This window comes from Osmerus eperlanus, chromosome 8, assembly GCF_963692335.1.
Source record: "Osmerus eperlanus chromosome 8, fOsmEpe2.1, whole genome shotgun sequence".
Classification (NCBI taxonomy): domain Eukaryota; kingdom Metazoa; phylum Chordata; class Actinopteri; order Osmeriformes; family Osmeridae; genus Osmerus; species Osmerus eperlanus.
Window position 1 is genome coordinate 6,362,870 of NC_085025.1, and position 27,282 is coordinate 6,390,151.

Below are 27,282 nucleotides of genomic sequence, written 5' to 3' on the forward strand. Positions count from 1 at the left end.
CTGGTTTAGACTAACATTGACCTGATGTTGTGTGATTTCAAAAAACATGATATTGACCAGATATGCAATTACTAAACCCGCAAATATATACTCTGTATATAAAGTAAATATATTCACATACAGTGTTTCCAATCAATCTTTTTCCTTATAACTTTATGAATCATAAACATCACAAAATATCTATATATTTCATCAGTCAACATGGATTAAAATGTTATGTGGATGTCAGAGATGAGGATAGATCCAGTCTTCTTGTGTGGTTCTGGTCTGGGAAACATGGGTTTGACCAGCAAAATAAAAATATAAAACTTTGAATTCAATACATATTCAAGCTTTATTGTTGTCACCAAACATGGTGAAATGCATGATGTTCGTGTGATTAGGAAACAACAGCTTCTTTAACAATGTCTTAAAAATGTCTCAGAATAAGTCAGTCCTTGGTACAACTCACTGACCACAATGTTTAGTCCTGTCTGAATATTCCTTCCTTCAGTTTGACCTTTACAGTACTCATCAATACACAGACCACTGTCACTTCACAGGTCTGTCCTATCCACAGGGTCGTTGGTCCAGAAACTGACCTGGCTGTGATAGAGCTTCAACTGTTTGTTTTTTTGCCACAACAATGGAGGGTCAAGAGGATTAACATGAATGATTTTCATGCAGGACCTGGAGGGAGTTCTCCTTTTACCAGTGGGTCTATAAGAACAGGGCTTGCTGCCAGTCTTCCGCGCAGTGTTTGACAAGATGCCAAAAGCATCATGTTTCCTAGACAGTACTCTCCATGACCCACTCGGAACTGTCCACGGTCCCTTTGCTACTTTCGCTGTCTCCCTCCTCGTCACACTGCAGAAGCATGCCATTGACAGACAGGCTCCTCTTAGTCCAGATGCTGCTGATCCTGCGTGGGTAGCTACTCACTGGCGCCGTGACAGCAGTTGAGGAACTCGTTGCATCCCCCATATCAAAAGACTGGCTCCTCTTCGGCCTGGAGTCCAGGGGCAGCATTAGGAGCCGGCTCAGCCGGGAGTCCATTGTCCGGCCCAGCAAGGGCTCCTTGTCTGTGGGGGGCCTATTGGCCTCCAGTGCTGGGCTGCCGGAGGCCCCTAGGTCCTTGCCCTGAGTCCCTCGCAACTCTAGAGAGGTGAAGGCCCCCAGAAGGTGGTCCAGGTTGGCCCTGGGGTTGGAGGGGGCTGCTGACCTCCACATGTTAGCCAGGGTGGTGTTGGGGCTGTAAGAGTCCCCAGCTAGCGAGCCTGACGAGGAGGAGGAGGTGAGGCTGCTCTGGAGGGAGCCACACTTGAACTCCACCACCTCGTCCTGTAGTGTCACTTTGGCCTTGGGTTTGGGCAAGGGCAGGGGTACTCCGTTCTGCCCCAGCCGGCCACCGTTAGTCTGGGAGTGTGTGTCGCTGACACTTGTCAGCTTGCTTGGAGGTGGCTCGCTGTCCCCTGCCTTGTAACGAACCATCAAGATGACAATGAAGACCAACAGGGTGGCTACAATGATACCCCCCACCACCAGGATCATGGTTCCCCCCAGGAGCTGGCTGGGCAGGGACTGGCACTGGGGGTAGTCATCCTGGGTGAAGAACTCGGTGCAGCCAACCACGTTGGTGGCAGTCAGCGTGGTGGCCGTGTCATCCCAGGCAGCCAGAACACACAGGTCGTAGCGGGTCCCTGAGACTAGGTTTGTTACCAGAAAGGCTTTGCTGGAAGCCGGGATCATCCTTCAGAGAGAAAATAGGAAGAGGAGTTTAGACATTTGAGTATTTCTCAATTAAAAACGTTATGACACTTTAATGGCAGTGTCAGTGTGACTGCTATACAATTAAATAGAAAGAGACATTTGAAATATATAACATTAATATGACTTTAATCAACACGGTGGAGCAAAACGAACTGCCTTGCCTATGTGAGCATGGTTCATGTTGCAATGTTTCATTAAAAAGAAGGAGGATTTCCATCTTTATTCCATCGGAGTTCCTATCCAGTGCTAAGTCTCTCTGTGGTTGGTGCTTGAACAGATAGCCCGACGTAATTGGGTTTATCTCTTTAAGCCATCTGTCCTGCAGCAGTGAACAGACGGTCAATTTGATACGGAAGCCACAGACCAGAGATAAATAAATAACCTGAAAATCCAGGAAAGATGGGAAAGGAGACGGAAAATTGAAAAGCCTCAGATACCCTGTCGCTTCAGGTAACGGCTAAGTGTCCATTTTCAATATTCTGGTCTGTCAGGCGATACCCATTTGGCCATAAAGCAGAGAAGGATTGGGTCATCTCATGGGTCATTTACTGGGACGCTGTGTCCCGCTGAGAGCAGATCTAACGGCAGACATGATGGGTCATGTCCAGATTTCAGGTTCTGAGGTGATAACAACCTGGCCATTACTCGCCAACATCGAGCACAGAGCCCCTCTCTGGGCATGTACTTCAGTTGAATAATATCAACAAGCAAGCCATGCAGCAACTAGGATGGATTTTGTATTTTTATTTTGCAAATTGTGTTTGGACATGCATATCTCAAACTGCACACTAACACTAGAGTGGAAGATGCTTTCTGACTGAAGAACAACATGCTCCCCTGGCAAAGTAATCTATTACGTACATACCGGTAGTCATAATTGTTTGCCTGGCTTTGGGAGAAAAATCCCAGAGCTTGGTGACCATTCTGCTGGCCACTGCCAGTGTCTGTCTCTGATTGATTTCAGGTCATCTGCGTAGCTTGGTTCATTCAGTCCAACTCAAAGAAAACGGGACACAAACGTCTGGTGGTGCTCATCATGAACAGATACTTTTTTTTCTTCCCCCTCAGGCGATGAAAGGCAATTTGGAGAGCACTTTGCCTACTTTCCAGTGACGGCATGAGGCCATAAGATTAATCAGAGAGAGAGAGAGAGAGAGAGAGCGAGAGTGCAAAAGAGATAGAGGGAGTGAGAAGAAAGAAAGAAAAGGAAGTAGCCACAAGACTGCTCCTCTTACAGTTTGAAAGCTTTGTCAGCAACAATTTCCTTGTCTGATAAAAACATCCTGACAACAACAAATAAACAAATCATTACTTTGGTCTGTATTTTTCCTCTCTAGACAATCATTAAACTATTTCATGGCTCATTTTCCCCCAGCTGTGGAGAACTCTAATTTATAGATCATAACTCATTCTTTCTCATTGATTTCTTAAGGCAGCCCTTCTCTGGACAAACACAGACAAGGTCATGCCAAATGGTCTCCTGCTCCATTGATCCCGCCTAAATATCAGGGTGCTGGGAAATTTGATTATGCTTGTATAAGCAAAATCCCTAATGCACTCTCACTCTGCTTCTTGCTAGGGCATTTCTTGGGAGATGCTGCAGCGTAACTGGGGGATTAAATGGGCCGTGACGCTCATCTGTGTCTGTGTCCACACCCTTGAGTGTGTCCTGACTGCAATAAAACATCACCTTATATTAACTATAATGGATGAATGCATTAAAACAGAAAATTGGGATAACCAAGGTCCATATTTAGCTTGGGAACTTCCTTTACATGTTATCCTTGATGGTGTAGAACCATGCTGACTATAATCTTGTTAGCTGTTCAAATGAACAGATTACATCAAATATTTAATGTAATATAATTATTTATTTAAATACAGCTCATCTCAATATACAATAGCAGCTATTTCATTCTATAACAAACCTTGAGAATTGAAAGAGCAATGTCCAAACTGCAGATAGCATAGCATACTGAAGGTAGCATAGACATGTTAGAACATCTAATGTTCTCATGAACAGAGCATTCTAAACTGCTGCTTACTCTAAGAGCCTTGAATATGCTACTCTGCTCAGAGCCAGTAATAGTAGACCCAGGAGCTTATTATCGCTTCTGAAATACATCCCCAGCACAGAGATGCATGGGAATTCTATCACATGACACGCGACTTGAACCATTACATGGTAAAGGATTGCTCTGAGACCTTATTGCAATTCAAGTGAAATATAACTGAAGGACTGACTGACATGTAACTTCCATTACTGTAACCAAGGAAAGCACTCAACCCTCACCCCTCACCGCCCCCCCCCCCCCCCCAACCCAGCCCCATAGGCTCTTATAGCAGTCTGATGGATACAGATAATACACTTAACCTTTTTGTGTTCTGTATACTCTCCCAATAGCACACAACCTTAGTTAATGAACATGCGATATCCAGCTTTGCAGGGCCAGGGGATGACAGGGGATGACAGGGCGATGACAGGCAGTGCTTTGTACAAAATTGGCAGCAGACTGCTTTTCTATTGGCGAGTGATAAACTATATCAGGCTGTTCTTGCCATTGTCACCGTGTAACTAATAAACAACACATTCATTACAGTATACTGTTATCCTCAGAGACTGAGGCGAAAATAATGAGCCATTTTACAGGTTTCTACTGCTTTTAATTGTATTATGCAACTGGGGTTCTCTTTTGCCTGAGCTCTGCTGATCTGACAAATGCCCTGTTCTTTAGGAGCTTCTTACAATACTGTATAATACAGTCAGAGTTCTATCAAATACTGGTGGACTGACAGAATACCCGCCCTTCCAGCTTAGGAATTCCCCTGGTTATGTGCCACTAAGCATAATCGAGAACAGCGTAACACAGTGCTTAGCGAATGACACGTTGGATGATGAAAAGGCATTGGAGAGGGATAATAGAGAGTTGTTTTGTTGTTGAACAACTCGGCGGACAACAGAAGTGTTGGATGACGGATGGATCCCTGACGATCAACACGCTATCATTTTGCGATCAAAGAGGAGTGTGTCTGCAACACTGACGTTTGATTGTGGTGCTGGAGTTATTGTTGCTGTGTTTTGTGTTCCGTAAACAGCATCTATCTACCGTATCTATCTATCTATCTGGGTGCAATCTATCCATCATAGTGAAAGCTGGGGAGACCAAACAAATCCTCAGGAGCCACTCTAATGTTCAGCATGTATTACCTTCCTCTATAAATCACATATTTAGCTTTGGTTCTCTCTTCATCATGAAGCTTATTCTCTAGATTTACCTGTAGATGAGGACTTCGTCATCGGAGCAGTTGTACTGGAGCTGGTACATCTTTACTTTGGGGGCCGATTTGCTCACTGACCACCTGACCAGGGCTGAGACAGCCGTCACCTCAGACGCGGACACGACTCTCTCCGGCTGGCTCTTGGCAGGCTTGCTGACCCTGGTGGTTCCGGTGATGTCCGAAAGGCGAGACTTTGGCTGCGAGGGCTGGCCGGTCCCATTGCTGAGGTGGGGAAGCTGGATGATTGACACCTCCACTGAAGCAGTTGATTCCCCAGCGACATTGGCGGCAATGCAGGTGAAGGTGCCGTAGTCCTTGGATGTGGTAATCAGGATGCTCAGGGTTCCGTTTTTATACACCTCCGTACGGGAAGAGTTGCCAAGCAACCGGTCGTCTGGGGAGATCCAGTGGATGGTGGGGATGGGATCTCCAATGGCCTCGCATCTCAGGCTGGCTGTCTGGCCCTCCAGAACCAGCATTCTGTGGGTGTGCTGGGTGATGAGAGGTGGCTCGCACACAAACTCCTCCTCCCTCACGTACCAGAAGTAGCGCCCCTTCAGGCTGGGAGGGGAAGCGCAGGTCTCCAAGTCGTCATCTCGCTCCAGTCTCCGCAGCCACAGCACCTCACAGTTACAGTGCAGGGGGTTCCCCCCCAGGCTGAGGGACAGTTGGGGGGCATACGGAGTGGTCATGAGAACTGAGTCCTGGGCCCGGGCAAAGATGGGGTCCGGGGGTAACTTCTGGAGCCGGTTGGAGGTGAGGTCCAGGCGAGCCAGCCTTTCCAGGTCAGTGAAGGTCCCCTCTGGGATGAAGTCCAGCAGGTTGTGGTCCAGACTGAGCTGGTGCAGGTTGACCATCTGGCGCACCGATTCCCAGGGCAGGGACCTCAGGTTGTTGTAGGACAGATCTAGGTCCTCCAAGGAAGGGGCCAGGTCCTCGAATGTCCGGTCAGAGACGCGGCCCAGCTGGTTGTTGTTGACGATGAGGTGCTGCAGGTTGACCAGACCCCGCAGGTCATCTGGGCCCAGCTCCATTAACCTGTTATTGTCCAGGTGGAGCGAGCGCAGTGTCTCTAGGTCTCCAAAGGAGAAGGGTTGGATGTAGCTGATGGTGTTTCGGGACAAGGTCAAATCCACCAGGTCCGTCATGTTGGCAAAGTCCTGCTGGGTGATTCGGATGATGTAGTTCCCCCCCAGGCGGAGCTCCACGGTGCCACGGTCGATATCCGGAGGCACGAACAAAAGGCCTTTGGAGGGACACAGGGTCCCTAGAGACTCTGACAGGTTCTGGCAGACACAGTACTTGGGACATGCATGGGCCCTCATCACTGCGATTCCCAGGACCAGCAAGCAACAGAGGATGTGGTCCATGGTAGAGTCACACAAAGGAACCTGTGGAGGTGGACAGGGAGAAAGAGAGTGAGAAAAAGAGAGAACGAGAGGGATAGAGTAAGAGAGAGAAAGAAGAGAGGGTGGAGAAAGAAGAGAAAAACAGGCTTAATTCTTTATAGTGTATATTTTAACCCAAATCCAACAAATATTTGTGGTGCTCATTCTAAGCATACTGCTGCAAAGGATCTTGCTCAGTTTTTGATAACGGTCTCTTCTGGTCATCTTGATGTATATTGATCTACACTTTGATCCACCCCAACAGCTGTCACAAAATCCACATGGATTAGAACTCTGTTTGTACCTTCGTCTGTATAGTTGAAGTATTCCACGCCTGTGTGTTTAAGCATTGAAATCTAATTTCTGATTAAAGTCGCTCATCAAAGCTTACCACACTAATACACAATAATTTGAGAGGATAATAACAGCCCTTGGTGGAATATCAACAAGCACCTGGATTTAACATCTTTCCTTAGTATACAATAGCATCCTCTTTTAAATGATCCTTAAATTAGACTTCTTCATCTTGTTAAGGCTTTGCTCAGTAATGTCTTTTGTAATTAATGTCCCTGTAGAGACATCATAGTTCTTCCTATCTAGGAAGTCATGTGACACGGGTCACCTTTCAGTGGTAGATAGGCCACTCAGCAGGAGATAATACTGTAATCTTAATGTAGTTCTGTGATTAGTGTCATAACTCAGGCCCTTTAAGACACATTGCAGACTACAGAGCAGATAGAGGTCTAGGAGGATCAGAGCATACAGCCAAGATTAAATCAGCATCCCTCAGAAGGTAAATGAGAGGGGACAAGCTGTGGCCCTTGTGTGTGACCACCCATTCCACACAACTAGGTGTGAAGCCACATGGAACACAAACTGTCCTCTCCTCCACTCCCTCACGTCTCCACACATCATTAATCTTTCCCCTCTGTCCTTTTACAGTAACGTTGGTCTCTCTTTCTGCCTCTCTCTCTTTCCCTCCCACACACAAGCACACCCACACACAAACACACAGTGGACAAAACACTCAAGCACACACACACAAACAAAGTATATTTCCAATAGTGTTAGACAGACCCTACTTAATAAACAAATAGGCCTACTTGGCAGGAGGCAAAATAAACTTAATGCTATCTACTGCATTTTTATATAACTAGTACATACTGTATATATACACACACACTGAATATACACACACACAAACATAAAAAACACTCATCAAAAACTCACACAAAATACGTACACATACATCTTGCAGGGATTTCCATATAAAGTGGCAAAGCCCATAAAAAAAGAGCATTTTTGCATCGACTCCATTTGTATTTATATCGACTTGGACAGAATACCCTCTGCAATACAAAGCATCTCTGGGGCTTTTGTGCGCCAGAAGATGGAGGTACCAATCGTTGCCTTGGTGAATAGGGCAATATGAAAGCTGAAGAGATGGATAAGCGTAACCGGCTGGACCTTAGAGGAAGCTCTTCATTGACATGGAGTGAGATAACACAGTCGTCACAGCGCTATGGAAATATAAATAGGATCCTTCCATCACAGGAGAACATGGGCCAATGTTCCGGACCGCAGGGAACGCTTAAATCTCTCGGTCAGAGCCAAGGACGAATCGTGTGGAGGAAGAATTGATTTGGGGTCAGTGAGTTAGGAAAACCAGAGAGATCCCCTGACAAGCCGAGCATGGCCGCCGGCTGCCGGGTCTTTCATTTGCAGCACACCAGTAATCAGCCCAGGGCCTTGATGTACACACTCATCATAGCACCTGACAAGGCACACACAAACGCGCGCTCGCGCTCGCGCTCTAACGCACACACTTCCACAAACACATGTTCAAGCAAAACGGGAGCAAATGCACACATATATCTGCACATGCAGCTTTACCGAGGCTGTGTGTATGGTTCCTTGGGAAGGAGACCTCCCGCCTCTGTATCTCTTAGCTCCGGGTAACAAATAACTGAACAATATGCTAATCGGAGTTTGAGGTTGCAGAAAATAATCCACTGTTCGTAAGGATAGGCTTTGAAAAGTAAAGAATTCTGTTGTATATTCTTTTATTTTGAAATGGTCTGAAAGGAGAAAATGGGGTATCTTCTTTAAGGGCTCAAGGACGAGAGGGTAAGCCTGCTAGAATTAAAACTTTGATGGTTACTGTAAAATGAGCAATTCACTCTCAGTATTTTCCCACAGACAATTTGTGAGTGCTGGAGGTCAAGTGTAGCTCAATTGAAAAGGCACAAGCTTTTGAGGTCTGAATTCTTTTGTGTTTTCCTCTTATTTTTGAGAGTTTTTTAAGTGGGCTCACCTTCAAGGTGTGATTGCTGCTATGGTTGCTGGGCTAAATACATCCCATCAGTGTTCAGTGTCATGTGACCAACAGTGTTCAACACAAGCACAATGATTCAGCTTTCCAATCAAAAAAGCCCTCCCTCGTAGTTCCATGGTTTTCACTGTCTCCCTAATTAAGATGCACAGCTAATGCAGTTTCCAGCCCAGCTGGTTATCCTCACATCATCTTCTTGTAGCTATTTGAAGTTCAGTAATTGGTTTTGCAGACTCAGTAGTCAACAGCTCACCTTACAATGTCGCTCTACAGATATACTGGAAAAACAGTTTGAAAGATATTAACCCTCATGGTAGATGTGTGATACACTTTTCTTTTCTTGCCATGTGTAATTGGATAGTTATCAAAACAAGTTCCTCTGCTCCATTTTATTGTTGTTTCCATGCTAATATGCTGAGATGGTAATCTGCTGTTGTAGATGTATAATCTGAAATGATCCAAGCTCCTAAGTAAGTCAGGGGGAAGAAGAAGTTTAGCTGTCTAAGTAGGTTATTAGACAGAAAAACTGAAGATTGCTTCTTCCATCCTGTATGACAGCGGAATGTTTGAGACATGACGAGGAGTCGGCACTTTAGCAGATACATGAGCATCTTTATAGAGACAGTTTACAGTAACTGTTTGGGGGACAAACAGAAAACTACTTGTTCTTGAACTTGTGTGGGTGGGCCCCGCGGTTTCGACGAGTAAACGGCATGTTAGGCACTGAGATAGGGCACAGTGGGCAGTCAGTCCATGGCGGGTAACTCGGCTCATGTTAAATGTAGCATCATTCTGAGGACACCCCTCCTCATCCCAGAACACACCCAGTACAGCTCTACCACTCTGTTGGGATTTTCTGCCGCAGTGCCATTTTAAGTCCTCCCGCATGGGTGCGTGGATTTCTCCAGCAACACCGATCTCATTTATCAAAAGTGACAAGGAGGGTTTTCATAACAGGCACCCATGCTAAAGATCAGCTTATTCAGCTAACTAAGAGAAAGAAAACACTCCGGAAGCTTCTCCCCAGACTTGTCTCTCATGTTAATAGTGCCCAGAGCTCATTCACAAGCAGGTCTGGCTTCCCTCCCTCCCTCCCTCCCTCCCTCCCTCCCTCCCTCCCTCCCTCCCTCCCTCCCTCCCTCCCTCCCTCCCTCCCTCCCTCCCTCCCTCCCTCCCTCCCTCCCTCCCTCCTTCCTTCAGCCTCTATGGCTCGTCTCCACCTCCAGCTCAGTTCTAAGCAGCCCGGGGCGGAGGCTTCCTTTCAAACGAGGAAAAATGACTGCGAAACGCAGAGGTGACACATTAAGTTGCCTCTCTATTGTCTGGATAATTAGCCTCATCGACTAATGCCATACTGAAGTTCCTCTATGGTGTGATGTGTCAAAGGATGCATGTCCACTAAGCAGCCCAGAAACACAGCATGACATTTCAAGAGAGAAAATATGCCCTTTCTAAAAGTGATCACCCTAACCTGCTGTAAAGCTAGAAATCGAGGATGTTTCACAGTAAACAACAGAAAGTCACTGGAAAGCTTGGGGGACTGGCTAGCATTTGGCTCCATTTTTTATAGAAAGGAATCAATTCCCCTGCCTGCCTGTGATTCAGCACCAGGCGCGCTTCTCCCAGCACCATAGATCACATTGCCACAGATCAGCAAGCTTCATGGCCAAAGCTCCCAGAGGAGAATACTCAGGTTGATAACAGGCAGCAAGGAGAGAGGTCTTCTCAAATGCCTAAATGCCTGAGCAGTCATGCAGGCAGCTATGTACTTTAGAGTCTACTGGCGTAGGTGTTAAAGATGTGTGAGCTGTCAGTCTGCGCACATACATACTGTGCACACACACACTCACCCTGAATCATTGGAGATATCCAGTATCACCATGTTCCCTTCAGTACACCTTGTATGGACATAGTACCGGGTAATAAGATAACAAAGTGCTGTGTATCTACCAGAGCATCTGACCTAACCCAAGCACCTGATAGCCAGCCTGCCCCCTTGCTCCCCTCTGCTCTCTCTGGCTGAGAGGTCAGTCGAGGTCAGTCCATCTGTTCAGTTCCACAGTAGTCTCCTCCCTGAATGCCCTCACTTCAGGAACCTTCTAATGAGCCGGTAATAAAATTAAAAGCATTAAGCAAAAATCCACACCTGCAATACTGGCAGACCAAACAAGTAATGCATCTCTCTGGGGGAGGCCTCTAAGCTCCCAGTGGGGAGAGTTTAAGATGGCACTGCCCGCCCGAGGCCAGGGAGATAAGCACGGCTGTTTGTACACCAAAGAGCTCAGAGAGAGAGAGATAGAGGGAGAGAGGGAGAGAGAGAGAGAGAGGGGGAGGGAGAGAGGGAGAGAGAGGGAGAGAGAGGGGGAGAGAGAGAGGGAGAGAGAGAGAGAGAGAGAGAGAGAGAGAGAGAGAGAGAGAGAGAGAGAGAGAGAGAGAGAGAGAGAGAGAGAGAGAGAGAGAGAGAGAGAGTGAGGGGGGGAGACAGGGATAAAGAAGAAAATATATAGACAGTGTGAATATGACAGTGGAAGAGAGACAGTGAGGGACAGAGGGAAAGAGCGTGCAAGTTGATCAGAAAGTGCCAGATTCTCTTTCTGATAGGGCAGTCTGAGTCACTCATCAGGACTATCCCAGTTACTCCTGAGGTGTCAGCGCAGGTGGACCTAGGATGTTATATCCAAACCTAGTTATATATATAAAAACCTTCAACACACATTTCAACCACTTCTCTTCATCCTCCTACTCAGCCATACCCAATCTGAATATAGCAGCTCTTAACAGGGTGGGCACTTAAAACTGAGGCCGCCCGGCACTCTCTACTTGCTGTCCATCGTGAGTTATCTGATCTATTTCCCTCATGCTACATACCACTACCTAGCGCTTTCTTAGGTCTTACTCGCCTTTAAGAAGCAGATCCTCTCCCCCTCTCTCGCTCTTCCTCCTTTCTATCTCTTTTATGAGGGAGACCTGGAGTGCGACTGCTCTTATCTGTGTGTGTCAGACAGCTTCCCACGTCCTCCCACACAAAAGCCTGCAGGCGCTCGCGTGCACACAAACACACATACACACGTATGCACACACATGTACACACACATACACACATTTAAACCCACGATGCTGAAAAATCCGAAAGTAAAAAGTGGGCACAAGTACAGACAGACGGGCAGATTGAAGGTCAGACTGGTATAAACCTTTACAATAAATGATAAATAACATCTTCTCATTCTCAAGCATTAAAATGAATCTGCTTGCTACTTTAGAAGAGGTCCAGCTGTTTTACAGAAAAACTGAAACTGTAAACTGTTTTAAAATCCAATCAAATTTGTATAGCCCTTTTTACAAGGAATGTTTCAAAGGGCTTCACATAGAGCCATAGAACTGCACCTAGACCAACCTAAACCCTCAAGACAAGGAAAAACTCCCAGAAAAATGGAAGCAAGCTTGGGAGGGGCAACTCAGTGAGTGAACCCTTCCACCAGAGATGGTCAGTGAAGTAACAAGATTTTAGATTGAGTCAATAATGCCCCCCCATACCAAACCACCATACACTACAGTACCACACATTTAAAAATGAATGATCAAATGTATGCACTACATTTATGAAATACATTTCACCACTGAATACTTTCTAATCATATTATGATTAGGCATTCCATCTGTGTGGTTAGATTAGGGTTAGCATTTCCTGGTATGGGTTTGGTTTACTCCTTCATACAGCAAGGAGTCAGTAAAAAGGGTTGCACTGTTCTGGTATCAAACTAGGAATAATTGGTTGCAGACCTTTAACTGTTCATAACCATCACTAGCTCAGGGAACACCCTAGTCCAACCGTCTTCTGAATAATAAGACAAGATAAAAGGAAGATCTTATCTGGTGCTCTCAAGCCTTTCAACTAATCAAAAGGCAAAAGCAATATTTATTTTTAGCATTGTAATAAGACTTACATAATCTTTTTATTGTAGATTAGAGATCGAGCTATAGACATAGCAATGTTCCCAGTGATACTGTGTTGTGGTGTCGGCTGGCTGTGCTGACACAACACGTGAGACAAGGTCATCTACAGATAAAACAGCAGTTTGTAAATTACTTTTGAAGCAACAAAAGTTATTTGCCTTGGGAAGATCAATGGAACTCTCTATTGGGATTGTTGCTTTTGTTAACAACAAATTGAGCAGTGTTGGCCCACTTTCGGGTGTTTGCTAAGTGTCTGGTAAGCTGGATTTTGTTGAATTACTTTGCATGACATTCAAGGGGACATTTGTATGTACTGGATTGCCATTGCATGCAGTCAGGAAAAAATTACTAATTATATCATAAAATAATTATCAACAGAGCACAGAGCAATCTCGAGGTAATGAGAGCAATTAAACCAGGATGAAATATTAATAGGGTCGGATATGACTTTACTGTAGTCTGCCAAGTCAAGTGCAATAAAAAGTCCAGCTTCCCCCTACAAGCGAATATACCGCTCCTCTCCACACAGGAAAACAGGGTAGAAAGACCGAAACTAAAAGAGGTATAAATTATCTAGAACGACGAGCTTACAGTAAACAATGGCCAACTATAAAGTGTCTTTATGAGTATGTGGGGCCCTCTACTGTCACATAACTCATTGGAATAATGAAATGCCTGGCTGCTGAGCTGTCTCTGGCTACAGGGCTGGGCTAGACCCGGACGTCCCATCTGCACGAGGACGCTCACATTTCATTCCATTGTCCTTTCAAAATGACAATGAGAAGTGTACTGTGAGTCAGATTGGAGGGTGCAGTACATGGGGAGGAGAACATGGAGGGGGACAACACGCTGGACTGGATAAGGGACATGTGATTGATTCTTGACTGACCAGTATGAGAAGGCAGAAACAGAGGCCTCACTGGAGAAAAGACAATATCCAAACAATGAGTCTCACAGGTAAAGACGGTGTTTTATTACTTAGTTGCTAACCCTAACCCATACTGTATAAATCCCTGCAGAAGAGTTCTAATAAAGCCATATCTATCTCTGGGCCCATCTATTTGATACAAGGAAACAACCTTACATTACTGTAGACAGGACAACATCTCAAACAAACAACTCCTTGTTTAAGTGCATCAAGAACGCCTCTAAAAGGACAGGACCTGGATCCTGTCCGTTTGTTTCATACACAATAACAAACAGTTTGGTGGGCTATATGAATAAGTTATTCCTGTTGTATAATGTGGAATAAAAAATGCAAACCTCACAAATCTTTTATGACCATGCTCACATGGATGGAACCAGCCAATGTTCTTTGAATGACCTGATCACGTCTGTCCAATAACAGCTACCCTACGGAACGCAATCCCCTCCGAGAAATCCATCCAACAGCAGTGGAGGCTTTCCTGCCAGGGTGTTTCCGGCTTACGGGGAGAGCTAAATCCGTGTTTATGTTCTCCAGGTGTCTCTCTAACACCGAGCCCCCTGAACACACAGCAGCGCTGTGTGGTTGTGTGGCCACAGCTAGGAACCTGAAAAGAATGCCTCCCACAGCAATTATCAACAATTATCCTCAGCATGTCTTCTTACTCATGGTGACAGCTGCCACTGGGATGTGTGGGCCCTCTCCTCTGCTCGACCTGCACAGTTCTGCGTGTGCCCAGGAGGAAGGCCACATGGGTCATGGATCACATTCTGCGATCAAAGCAGCTACCCGATTATCATTCCAGCCGACCTGCTACGTCTCGTCCAGGAAGATAAAGTTAAAATAGAGCAAAAGTGCACGCGTGTATGTCAGTCTGAATGTGTGTGTGTGTGAACGTGTGTGTGTGTGTGTGTGTGAGCCCACATGAAACAGAGAACGGGTGGGTTTGGGCTTTGTGACGTCTGAATGCCTTTGCCACTGCTGTGAGTGTTTATCCCTCTGGCTCTCCCACTCGCTCCACCTCCGCTGGTAGGAGCCCTGCTGCTGGCAGGAACATGGAGGGATTACCACTCTTCCTACCAATGCAGGCCCAGTACCACTCTCTCCAAGTTTCAACAGAGAGCACCACATCTCCCCTGAACACAGCAGCGGTAAACCTACGCACAGCTGTCTGTCAGAGTCAAACAGCTAATCCTCTTTTGGATGCAGACCAGACACCTCATAGATGAACAAACGGTGCTGAAACAGACAAAAAACTGCACTGCAATTCTCATCTGGAGATGGGCTTTTGAATATGATGGAAAGGCAGACAATGGTTGACAGTTACAGTATAAATGCATTGTACAGGACAGACAATACCGACCGTGATGCCGACTGATGTCTCTCTTGGATATCAACTCAAACACAGATCCTATGAATTGATGAGGATGTAACAATCTTTCTCATTTGAGTTTGAAAAGGAATCACACAACAGAATGTTGCTAGTGGTTAACACCTGTGAAGGCTCAAGAGCTCACACACAAATTCACAATATTCACGACATCAGCTTCCTACGAGGAAGTGTTTGTGTGAATGTGTTTGTGTGTGTCTGCCTGTGTGTATGTGTTTTGGGTGTTTCGCCTCAGTCTCTTTGGAGTATGTTTGTGGGTAAGTGTATACTGGATTACCGCAAAGACTGCGGCCTGTGTTCAGAAGGGTTTTATTACTTTTATTACTTATAATATTGTTTTTATTGATTTTATGTAAAGCACTTTGAGCTGCAATTGCTATATGAAATGTGCTATATAAATAAAGTCTTATTATTATAATGCGTGCGTGCCTGAGCACTTGCGCACCTGTGTGTGTGTAACGTTTGGCCTCATGCTCCCTCCCCGTGACACTCAGCGCAGGTTTCATCAGTGTGTACACGCATATGTGTGTGTACATGTATGTGTCCATGTGCTTATGTGTGTGTGTGTGTGTGTGCATGTGTCTCAGTGGTACCAGTGCTCCATATGGCTGCTCCCTGGGAGATGAAACCAAGCTGACTTCAGTGCCAGGGCTCCTCTCTGCTCTGGCTCGCTAGCACTGAACCACAGAAAGAAGACAAGGACAGGTGGATTTCATCAATACATACAAAATGTTGACATAGACAACCCTCTCTGAATGGGAAATGCTTTTGCACTCGTACATGTAATATTTAGTCGTTTAGTTTAAGCTCGAGTCCAGGAATGGCTGACTTGAGTGTAGATATTTGCCCCGATTCACTTTTGATGAGGCTGGCCATAGTAGTATCCAAATGACATGACTGTGAATGTACCCACTGCAAATGCTACAGTGCTTGACACAAGGCATGCAACAACTCAACACATAACTAGATATGTCATTTGTAGAGTTAGGGATTTGTATGACAGCCCAGCCCTTTGGTAATCAAATTCAACAACGCAGGAAAAAAAGCTCTTCTTCTAAACGTATTCAGTAGGGTTTGGCCTGGGTGCCCACCCAGTCCTCCTCCACTGGTTACAGATACTCGGTGAGGTAGAGAAGGAAGATAATGATTTCCACTCACCCCTGTGAGTCAAATTATCCAGCTCAATTACATCCATGTAATAAATAATTTTGATTTGTCAAGAGGATCATTCACATTGCTACCCTCAGACGAGGTACCAATTAACCTTGAATGGGCCCCTTATTCAGATTGCGGCTACTCTGGTAATAACATTCTGTCCTCTTCTCTCATGGCACATTTGAAAAGCTTTATCTCAGTCTTGGAAGTTATGTCAGGAATAAAAAGGTCAACGCTATAATATATAATGTCATGTGCTTTCTAGATCCCTAAAAGGATTGTCTTTCTCTGAGCAAATAGAAAAGGAATCCAATCCAAATAGGGAACAATGAATAGATACACTATATTTTGTGCATTGCGGGATTTCTGAGTTGAAGCAATCAATTACTATTTTATTTTAAATGGGACATAGGGAGGCTTTCCTAGTTGTGGAGTTGGTTGAAAAAAACAGTATCTCTTGTGGAATGGGATTTGAGATTCTCCCTGCCCCCTCTATCCTCTCCAGAAAAGCAGAAGCGAGTAAAGCCACTACAGCTGTATCAATCTCTGAATTACCCTGCAAAGTTCTGAGGATTTCTGAAATCCTCAAATCCTAATGATAATGTTTCACAGAGATTTCACATCCTACACCCAGACAGATCCATCCAGATGGTTCAGCACCTTTCCCACAAAGAAAAAAAACAAAAAGAACACCAAAATACCCCTGCTACTACTTTTCTGTCTTAGTCATTGACTGATCAATTAGTCTGGTCTGTCAGAAAACAGTAGGTGTGGCCACATATATATTCACTTTGCCCTCTTTCATAAATTCAAAATGTCTGTTATGGCCTTGCCCTTCCATGCTAGCAACCTTTATCTTTCAGTATCGGCCAAACAATCTTGGCGCACACACCAAGGGGTCATTTCTCATCTTCCTCCTGCCAGAGGACACCTTATTGAGCTCTGCACGCCCACCGAGAGGAGGGGGTCGAAGGTGATGGCGATGCCTTCCCCTCACACTGTGCACCTGACAAGCTCAAGCTGTGTTCACCACAACTAGCAGAAACAACTCATATCAAAAACCAGGTGTTCATACTGAAACCCAGAATATATATATATAACATATTTCTGAACTTGAGAATACCAAACTCACAGGTACAGAGTTGATTATTACTTTCTTTCATTATATAATGTGAGAAAGGGTAAACAGAAGAAAAACAAATGTATTCTGTGACATTTCTAATAAGAAATTAAACCAGGCTGACAGTGAGTTCTACATACACGCCAGGAAATAAAAAGGTACAGAAATGTTTTCTTGGAGGGTTTAAGAATCATAATAAAAAAAATGCTAGAAAAGACAATTCTAATAGAAAAGTTTGAACTGTTTGCAAAGGCTATACACAAACTAAAACTCAAGTCACCCACTTTGACCTTCAACATATTGTACTTGAAGAAAAAAATGCTCACAGATTCTCTTTGGTAAATTCTTTATGAAAATCTCCACTTCTTTCATGTGAGCTCAGCCCATGCTGCTTTAAATAGGCTCTCGCATCACTGGGGGGCCTATAGATGTGATATGATGTGGTCAGGGTCAAAATACGCCGTGTTCGTGGAGAAAATAGGCCTGCTGGTTCTCAATAACCACCAGTCTGCTGGGCAGCTGTAGCCCAGGTCCAGGCACTTCTCCCCCTCCCAGGGCACCCAGGGTTTAGCTAGGCTTGAGCTTTAACAACACGCCCAGGGGAGGGCTGGAGGAGGCTGCAGCTCTGAGGCTGCTGAGGCTGCTGGAAATGTGCCTGAAAAAAAAAAAACCTCCTCAAGATTTCTCTATCCAAGCTGGAGACCTCTGGCAACATGGTTTCTTTATCTCAGTTTGTTTTGTCCCCAAACTGTCGGTAAAGTGAAACGCTTTAAAGGATTAGCTGTGTTGCAGGTCTGATGTGCTTACCTGTATTGTGCTGTCTCTCTGCCATAGGTTCAATCATAGGGCTGAGCCCACCAATAACGGCCTGCACTTCTGTGCTGGGGCAAAAGAATGATCAACCTGGGGAAGGGACAGAGACAGTTTAGGATGGGCACACACACACACACACACACACACACACACACACACACACACACACACACACACACACTGCTGTATTATCTGTGTAAGTAGTTCGGGGAATAGGTTGTAAATCTCTTGAATTCTCTTGAAATTGAATTACAATAGTGGTCAAATCATCCCTCCCAACCCATACAATCTGTTGTGTAATAGACGGCAATGCCAGTTCTGACCAAATCTAATCTAGTCCTGCAGCGCTCTTAAAGGGCACACCGACATCAACACCAAAATGAACCACACTACAGGGACGCAGATTGGTTTTAATGACCTGATGCTCACTCATGGATTTAACAAAGATTTGGTCACAATTATAGAAACTCTCGGCTCCAACCTCATTGAAACGAAACATGACCATCGGCTGCACTGAGGAGGTGTAATCACACTAACGCACGCACGGGTGCAGGGCTGGGTGTTTAGGTGGATTTCTAAGAGCTTTATGTCAAAGATTTCCCACTCTGTAGAATAGTACTCCAGGAAAGACCTCACGTCAATATCCGCAAATCCTGTCTGGCAGACTGAAGCAATGGATGCGTTGGCGCAGTCTAAGCTTTGACTGATAAGGCCTGAGTAAGGGAGTGTACAGTGGGATCAACACCACCGCATGTGAACTCAAACGGTATCGGCATAAACTCAAATCTGTTTTTGCAGCTCAAATCCCTGTAAATGAGTCACGCTGGCATGTTCCAAAAACTAAAGAAAACAACTGAACTAACACGGGTGAGACTAAAGAGTAAAATAATACTATAGTAATCCACGGAGAGAAACTGCACTTTTATAGCACATTATGCAAACTATGCAATTTACCTAAGTAACACCTGGAGTAAAAGTGTTGTAGTCACAAAGGAACTGCTCATTACCCTGACGGTTAATGATCTAGTGTTGGTAACATGACTTTCAACTGCTCTTTTGCCCATCCACTTGCCACAACTCCCTCGTATACTGTATGTTGATCTTTCCATAATACCATAAAAACTCTGTATATACCAGTATCCATAGTAACAGCAATGTGGTTAATGTACACTTTAGTGTTGGCCAAAGATACATACAGTTTGTCACAGTGCTAGATTAAGTAATTAATGTAAAACTGCTAATTCAAGTCTATCCATTGACGAGTGTGACTGACAAACGCGTGGGGTAGTGGGCATTCAGCTGTGTGAGTTCACTGTGTCAGAGGGCTTCTCAGAGAAATTAAGATAATCCTTCCTGACAGAAATTAATTGCCGCAAAAATAATGTTTAATATCCTACCCACCTTGAATAATTATATCCAAGTACACCTGTCAAACTCAATGGCTGTCTGTATGAGCAAACGCATCAGGATAAATGATTTAACACTTTAGAATATTAAAGGAGTTAAGAGACAACTGACAGAAAATACAAAATGTCTCCAGTGGTCCTGGGGCCCCACTGCCCTGCATGTTTGAGATGGTTCCCGTGTCCTACACATCTGACTGAAATGAATGGATCGTTATCAGGATTCTGCAGAGCTTGATGACAACCCATTCATTTGAGTCACATGTGTTGGAAGAGGGAAACGAGGGTTGAGAAAGACTACATTATAGCTCCTTTTTTGGCAGTTAATAAAAATAGGCAAGCTGAGCATGTTCTAACATCAATTGCATATGTTCATGCCAGGAGACCCATGAAAGCTCTATGTTCACAGATCACTTAGGATTTTCCTCTCAGAAAGATGCTGATGCAAACATTAACAACAACGCAAATTTGAAGTTTCAGCTGTGACAAAACGTTTTGCTCAGTGTCACTCATCTCATGAATCTCCTGTCAAATATATTTTCCATGACGCTGTCGCTGAGAGACATCTGCGGCTCTTCCTTGGTTCGGTAAATGTCCCCCACACGTCACAAAAGAGGACATATTCCAGGCTGACATGACATTTGGGTCTAGTTTGCCACCGTCCTAAGAGGAGATCCTTCCTAAGCTCACTCTGAGAGGACAAAGTGGGGCCGATGCCCTCTTTTGAAATATTTATCTGAAATAAATGTTGCCAATCCCTGGTGATTCGCTTTTTAGTCAGCAGATTACACTTTTGCTTCTTGGAAAGCAGCCTTGAACTGGAATACTAAGAGGTGGAATACAAAAAAGTGTTGTTTTGGTATCCTTACAAAGTAAACTTGGGGTACATCTCACCTTATCCCACAGAAGCCATAGCCTACCAGTCTGAGAAGGGATCAGGTTCAACATTTCCTACAGTTCAATATAGGTCTCACCCTACAAATCAGTGCCCTTTCCAGTTTGGGTAAATGAGTGTACAGTACGTGTATGTACGAGTATGCATCAGTGTGAATTCCTTCAGTACAACACTTACAGATTTATTGGCAGGGGTTATGCAGTGGTGGTGCTCCCTTAGGTCAGGCTTCCATCTTCACACCTCAGCAAATGCCTCGCTCCAGATCTCATTCTGACCCTCACAGCCACCTGTGGGAGGACAGAGGGGGAGCGGGCAGTGCTTAGATTCCTCTCTGGTGGTGGAATTTTGATAAAGTACAAACCTCTTGACAATATGATAGACCTGTGGGCTTGTCTGTTGCCAGGGGCAATTTCCAAATTTGTGGTTTAATTCGATGTTATACATAATAATAATGTAGATGACATCTGGACTCGAATTTTCAAAATACATCTGTAATACATCTGTATTTTGGTGTCTTTTCCCCCGACTCCATAAGGGGAACCATTCATATATAACCCCTTCACATACTGGTTACAAGAATAAACCAAGGAAACTACACACTTTCTACCGTATTCAAAAAACACAGTGTGTTTATTCAATTTCAATCCGAGATACACTATTTACATCATGAAAATACAATATAATACATTTACATTTAGTCATTTAGCAGATGCAATACATACAGCTAAAACAGTACTGAGCATATAAATGCACTGCACACGAAATATACAGAAGAAATAAATACAGGTATGGTTAATATACGTACATGTCATGGAGTTATCACAACTTATTCTCAGAACGTCTATCATTGGAGATGGGAGCTTTCAAGGCCTGCAAGTTGTGAGAAGTTCATGAGTTCCCTTATCTATCTGAAAAAGTTTGGTCTTTGTTCTTCTACGAAAACCCTGCACGGAGAACCCAGCTTTGACTGTTCCACCCTAGAGTGTGCCTCTAAAAATAGGGCTGGAAAACTGAGAGGCTATAAAAAGCAGGTGAAACAGACAGAGTAGATCTTGCACTAAGCAATTCCATGTTTTCAAATCCGTATATATCTTGTTGGGGGTGGAGGGGAGGCTGATATGGGACTTTTAGCTCGAGGGCACATCTCTTCCTCTTCCCTATGTGGTCTCCTCCAGAGGGCTTTGCTCCTCTCCTCCGCTGTGTGTCGGCCTTCTGCTGGAGCTCTGTTAGTGATGCTGGCGCCAGCACCATCCATCAGTGGGGCCGACACGCCGTGAATCACAACCAAGCGACCACTGACAACAACAACAACAACAGCAGGCAAGGTAGCATACCCAAAGCCAGGATCAGGATTTATCTGCAGGAGAGAGGCTGGTCCTTCCCAGAGACCATCAGTCAGCTTTTATTACTCATTAGGTCTCCAGACCACTGACTTGACATTACTTGACTGCCTACTCAAACCCCCACACCTGCATATCAATGATGGGTTTAAGGGTTTCTGCTTAGCCTTCATGCACAACTTTGCTGTTCGTGAAGAGTCCTGTTAAACTGTGGCCTTACTGGTCTGTACATCGTAAACACTATCCAATCCCATTCTAATGTCCTCTTATAAAGAGGTGTTGGAGTGCTAACAGTTCATTAACCCATAATTACTGTAGAACATACTTTTACAACTATCATATACTCTAAAACTGCATCAGTAGATTTCAATTGTCTTTAATGTCCCACCATATAATGTCATTAGTCTCATCTTGAAATGTTTGCCCACTTAAACATTTTTATGAGCTCTAACTACAGACACTAGCACAAGTGGTTCTGCTAATCCGGATATCTAAGGATATCTTTACTTGTGGGATCTCTCTCTCTTCCTTCTCATCTGCCTTCCTCCTCCCTCTCTCCTGAGGTTTGCTGTGTATCCTCCCACGTACACCTCTGTAGGATCAGTCTTCGCCGCTCGTCCATGCAATCAATTTCCCTCCATGTCACCCCGCAAATGGACACCATTACCGTGACTGAGGAGTCCAGGTTATCTGGAAATTGTGAGCGACTGTGCTCCTAATCAAAGTGACATGGCTGCTCTGCCAGAGACCAGAGGAACGACGTCCCCCGGCAGCTACCAGACCAAGGAGCAGATACATCACCCGCCCCGCCACCACACACGCTGCCCCACACCTGAAACACTGCACCCTACACTTTTCCACATAATAGCTTACCTGTCCGTCAAACACCCAAACTACAATGCCTTTTCAGTCTACTCCTGACCTTGACTGTATTATAACCCACCGCTACATGAACTTGCATGCCGTGCAAATAATAAGGTGACATTGCACTATGGCGATGTGCTCAAAAACTTAACAAGTAATCTGGCCAGCTTTAAATAGTATGACAAACACAGTTGTACTTGCTGAATCGAAATACATAAAGATTCTTGTTCGATTGCCATGAATAATCATGTTATTTGCTAACTTTTATTGTTCGATAAAAGTCATGTTTTTCATGTTCCCAGCATTTGCTTTCAGTGCTGCATGAGAGCAGAGAGAGGGGTTCTCAGGTGGGTGCTTTTGGCTGACAGTGCACTTCTGCTGTGACAACTATATTCCTAACAAGTATGCTCTTAACAGGGAGGGAACCCAATGGTGCATCTGATTCTAATATACTCTGTAATTGCAATCTGACAATGACTACATTTTCAGCTTGGATAAAATGATAGAGTGGAGTCCGAGTCTACATTTCTTAACCCTTGTGTTCTCCTCGGGTCGTTCTGACCCATCAGTCATTGTGACCCACCGTCGTATTGCGACAACTTTACCGCATACAAAAACAAAGTGAAGCATTTTCTTTTAACCGTCGGGCTGTCTCAGACCCCCCACATTGCGAAGGTTAAAAGAAAAGTATTTTTATTTGTTTTTGTATTGGGTAAAATTGGGTAAACACAATGATGGTTCGTTATGAACCTTTGGGTCATGTGACCCGAAGGCAGCACGAGGGTTAATCCATTAAAATGCAGTGCAAAGCAAGCAAAACATAAAGAAAGCTCTAGACAACTGAGGTATTGCAGAGGAGAAGCACAAAATAAGCAGAGTTTTTTCCCCCCTGCATTGTGTTTAGATTCCAGGTGCGGAGTATCATTTAGAAATCTAATCTTAAATAATGATGTTTCACTCAGTGGGTATGCATTTGAGTACTGCACAATATTTCCATTACAGTCACAATGGAACAGTTCAACAGGCAGAACGGAACAGCTTAGGTGCCGTGCAATTATACATTAATACAAGCATAAGGCCTCAACTGTATCTCCCATGCAGCTTGATGCAGGCCTTTTACACACTTGAGTAGTTGACTTTATCATAGCTGTAAAATAAAGCCACACTTAATTTTTATTTTGACCTTCTCTAAATTGACTTACAGTATATGGCCTGGAAATAACAAGTGAAAAGAGTTGCTTGAAAGTAAATTATCTGGTAGCCACCAAAGTCTTGTACTAAAGTTGGACAAGTAAGCAATTGTCCACCATTTTGAAGGATTCTTTCATTACGATGTGAGGACAAAGACAACATAGTCACTATGGAACCACCATGTGCTGGATGTGGGGATATAGTTATCCTGTGTAGCTGCAGTGTTCTAATGCATGTGCAAACACTTCAAAATGAATCGAGAGAATTAAGAAAAAAAAGGTTTGGAGACGATAAATAGGTTATGCCGAGCCATGTGCTTCAGATAGACACCAAGTTATGGACTGGCTTTCTTAAATCCAAAACAGCTCCAGTCCCAGGGGCCTTTATCATGTTTCGTATTGATTCACATCAGCCATAAGAAGCCCGCGGGACAGCACACAGAGAAAGAACCGTGAGACTGTCAGAGACTCAGCTAATTGGCGGAAAAAAACAGTCAGCCAAAGAAGCACAGACCTCATTGTGTCTTTGATCCATAAAACATGATGGGTTCAATCCCCTTCGCTACTTTCATTAACTTAATAAACACACCAGGAAATGAATAAAACATCTCAACTCGGAAACACAACCTCAGAAATCAACAACAGCAACAGCAGACGCGGCACCACACTGATTTCCTGTATTAACATGCTGAGGGTAGGATCAAGAGCTCCTTGACATTGACTCCCCTCTCATCTTCTCCACCTACTGCATCAGAGTCTGAGTAATGAGGTCTGACAATACTGTGACCAGTCTGTACCTTGGTGTCAGCCATGGTGCACTCCCAAAGACCTATTTTTTCGTGAGACAAACAGAAAACACAAGCTGCATACATGCCCAAAGCTACAAGATCTCGGTGCAAGAGATTTCAGTACTTTGCACTTTGCACACTCAGCCCTGCCAAAATGTGATCCAAGTTCATTCATTCAAATTTATAGCCTGCTGTTCGTCTCTGGATGACTCCTGTTCTCAAACAGGGATGTGGCCAACTCATTTCAGAGTATTGGATTCTAAATATTTACTCATTTATGAACTTTTATGAGGGTGTAAAGTGCCTTACAGTGGGCTGAGTAAGCAGAAGAGGGGCCAGTTATTTTAGCAACCAGTGCAACAATTTAATTATCGGTTTATATAAATCCATCAGCAAAACGAAGTTGTTCCAATGAGTGTAATTTCCGAAGATAAAACCATTTAGCGTAAAGCGGACTAGTTCCAGTGAAGAGACTGTATAAGAACAGTCCAACAACATTTGTGTACAATTACAGACTGTTACCATGACTCCACACAGTGCTGAGAGGAACACAGACTTGGATAACAGAAGGACATATTATAGGGTTAGAAAATAGAAATAAACTATTAAGGCTTTGACAATTGAGCTGCAGGCATGATCCACGACCAGCAAAAGAGCTTAAAGGATTTAGTAGCAATCAAGCATGTATATAGATGTATGAATAAGGCAAATACAGTACAATGAGATGTGCCTCTGATGGAGAGCCATCACTGTAATCTTCTCATCAATAGCATGTGTGTGTCACGACACAGACCAAGTAAAGAGGTCAGAGCTTGATCGTTTTACCTCTTCTACAGTGCAAGGCACCATGGCAACCAGATTTCTATCTGGCGCTGACTGGCTGTGATGAGATAGACTCCCATTAAATCACATGATGCATGTGAATTCACTATGTTATGAAATGTTACATTCAGTTACGTAGCTGCCATAATTCATAACCCTCACTGTAATGACATGAAAGTATTTAACAGGCCAAGCACAATACTTACAGAATGTGAGTGTACCAGAGCTCTTTTCTACTAAGACACAGTGGTCGTGGTCAGTCACAGTAGCAGTCGGTCACACCTAGCCAATCAAGGCTAATCCCTTTTGATTCCTCCTTCACCTGTGACAGCGCTAACACCTGTTAAACAACGGGACCAAAGACACTCGACGAAACACAATAGAGGAGAGGTCATGTACAACCCTCCTGCTTGTTCCATGCCTCTTAGTGGTTCTTCATTTTGCACAGAGAACAAGATGCTCCTTAGATAGGAACACACATCAGTAAGTGTTGCCACATTCTCGAGTGCTAATTAGCAGTTCCTGCTTGTGCCTCCACTCCTCATTGTGTCCCTTAGCAGGTGGGACCTTTTAACAGCCATCTTTCGTTAAGGACTTAATGATGTACAGAAACCAAGAAAAAAGCTTGTTGCCTTTGAGGAAAAGCTCCTATCCTGCTTTTTTAATGCAATATACAAATAGCCCCACTGAACACACTGGCTTCCCACTTCCAGGTCAGTCCTGTCAGTGTATATTTGATGTTCTGTCCCAGAAGTGTGAGACGTTACTCCACTGAAGAGTCGTCTTCCAAAACACAGGCGTTGCTTTAACTTCTGATCATTATTTGGCAGACAAGTTGTTTTGTAATAAAGTGCAGAAAGCACTTGAATCAGCTTTTCGGACTTTTGGGACGGCATCAGCATTTTATAGGCAATCAAACAAACAACAGTACATGCTGTATCAAAGCAATGATACAGAGGGTCTTTGTGTCCTGTTCTGTCTGAAACAAACAGCACTGAGAGACAATACACAGGAGTCTACACCATCAGCCAAACTACACTGCCACAACTAGTTCCTGAGCTCTGTGGGTTGTCGTCCAAGGCTTGGAGTGTCTCCATATGCAGTGGCAGATGGCTGGACACTTTCAGCAACACAGTGATATCCACACCTAGGCTCACAGCACATTGTTGGCCCGCTTGCCAACGTCATGTTGTTAGTGGGCGGGTGACTGGCGGTTGACCAGCCAATGGCAGGGTGAGTCAGCTGGGTCGTGAGTGAAACAGGCCAATGGAGGGGCTGGTGTGGAGGTTCCGGGGGCTGGTGGTTGACTATTGTTGGCTTGGTGTGGAGTGGACCGGAGCTGATGCCATGATGAGGCTTTAATGTGCATCATTCTCAGCTGAGGGACAGAGAATTGAGCAACTTGGCAGCCTTGTTTCATCCAACACATAGTACATTTATGCACAGAACACAAATATAAGTCATAGAGATCTTCCAAAAGGAGAGAAAATAAGATTGTAGTTCTGTACCTAGAAAAGTAATATGTAACATGTAGATTGCTCTGGGTTGAGCTGTCAACGGAACATATGAATTATATAAATGGGTTTCTGTTATGTTCTGGTGATTTCTTAATATTGAAACCTTTTATCTAGCTGTGCAACACCAAGTAGCTGGGACACTGAGATTGCTCAAACATTGAGCCAGTGCAAATCAATTACAAAACCTGGCAGTTTTCTGGTGTCAAAGTGTGGTTGCTTTGTGTGCTCTAACAACAGGAAATAACAAGCCACACATAGATGGATAACAATTCTAAAGACTGATAACCTTATGTGATAAAGCACAGGACAAACTATCAGTGGACCTTAATTTCCCCCAGGTTCAGTGTCTTGTCTGGAA

The 27,282-nt window shown here is 44.4% G+C and overlaps 2 protein-coding genes and 1 long non-coding RNA gene across 3 annotated transcripts in view; 1 reads left to right on the forward strand and 2 right to left on the reverse strand.

The window, feature by feature from the left end:
• Positions 1–332: 332 nt before the first annotated feature.
• On the reverse strand, positions 333–18,195 carry lrfn2b (leucine rich repeat and fibronectin type III domain containing 2b). The gene is made up of 3 exons (XM_062466929.1): positions 18,100–18,195; positions 5,026–6,419; positions 333–1,729 (listed from the first exon to the last, which is right to left on the reverse strand). Exons 2-3 carry the CDS (start codon positions 6,396–6,398, stop codon positions 769–771), a joined length of 2,334 nt encoding a protein of 777 aa, XP_062322913.1. The 5' UTR covers positions 6,399–6,419; positions 18,100–18,195; the 3' UTR covers positions 333–768.
• LOC134024484 (actin, alpha cardiac muscle 1-like) overlaps positions 14,042–27,282 on the forward strand; it is a 190,608-nt gene continuing 177,367 nt past the window's right edge. The window contains exon 1 of the mRNA XM_062466931.1: positions 14,042–14,052. The gene's annotated coding sequence lies outside the window, so the exon portion shown is untranslated. The remainder of the gene's footprint in view (positions 14,053–27,282) is intronic.
• Positions 20,595–27,282, reverse strand: part of LOC134024485 (uncharacterized) — a 29,743-nt gene continuing 23,055 nt past the window's right edge. Inside the window, exon 3 of the long non-coding RNA XR_009930889.1 lies at positions 20,595–20,690. This is a non-coding gene — a long non-coding RNA (uncharacterized LOC134024485). The remainder of the gene's footprint in view (positions 20,691–27,282) is intronic.

Bases quoted from the DNA above. Each gene is read 5' to 3' on its own strand.
- lrfn2b (XM_062466929.1), bottom strand. From the start codon at position 6,398: ATGGACCACATCCTCTGTTGCTTGCTGGTCCTGGGAATCGCAGTGATG. The intron at 1,730-5,025 runs GTAAATCTAGAG...TTCTCTCTGAAG, and splicing joins GACGAAGTCCTCATCTACAG to GATGATCCCGGCTTCCAGCA.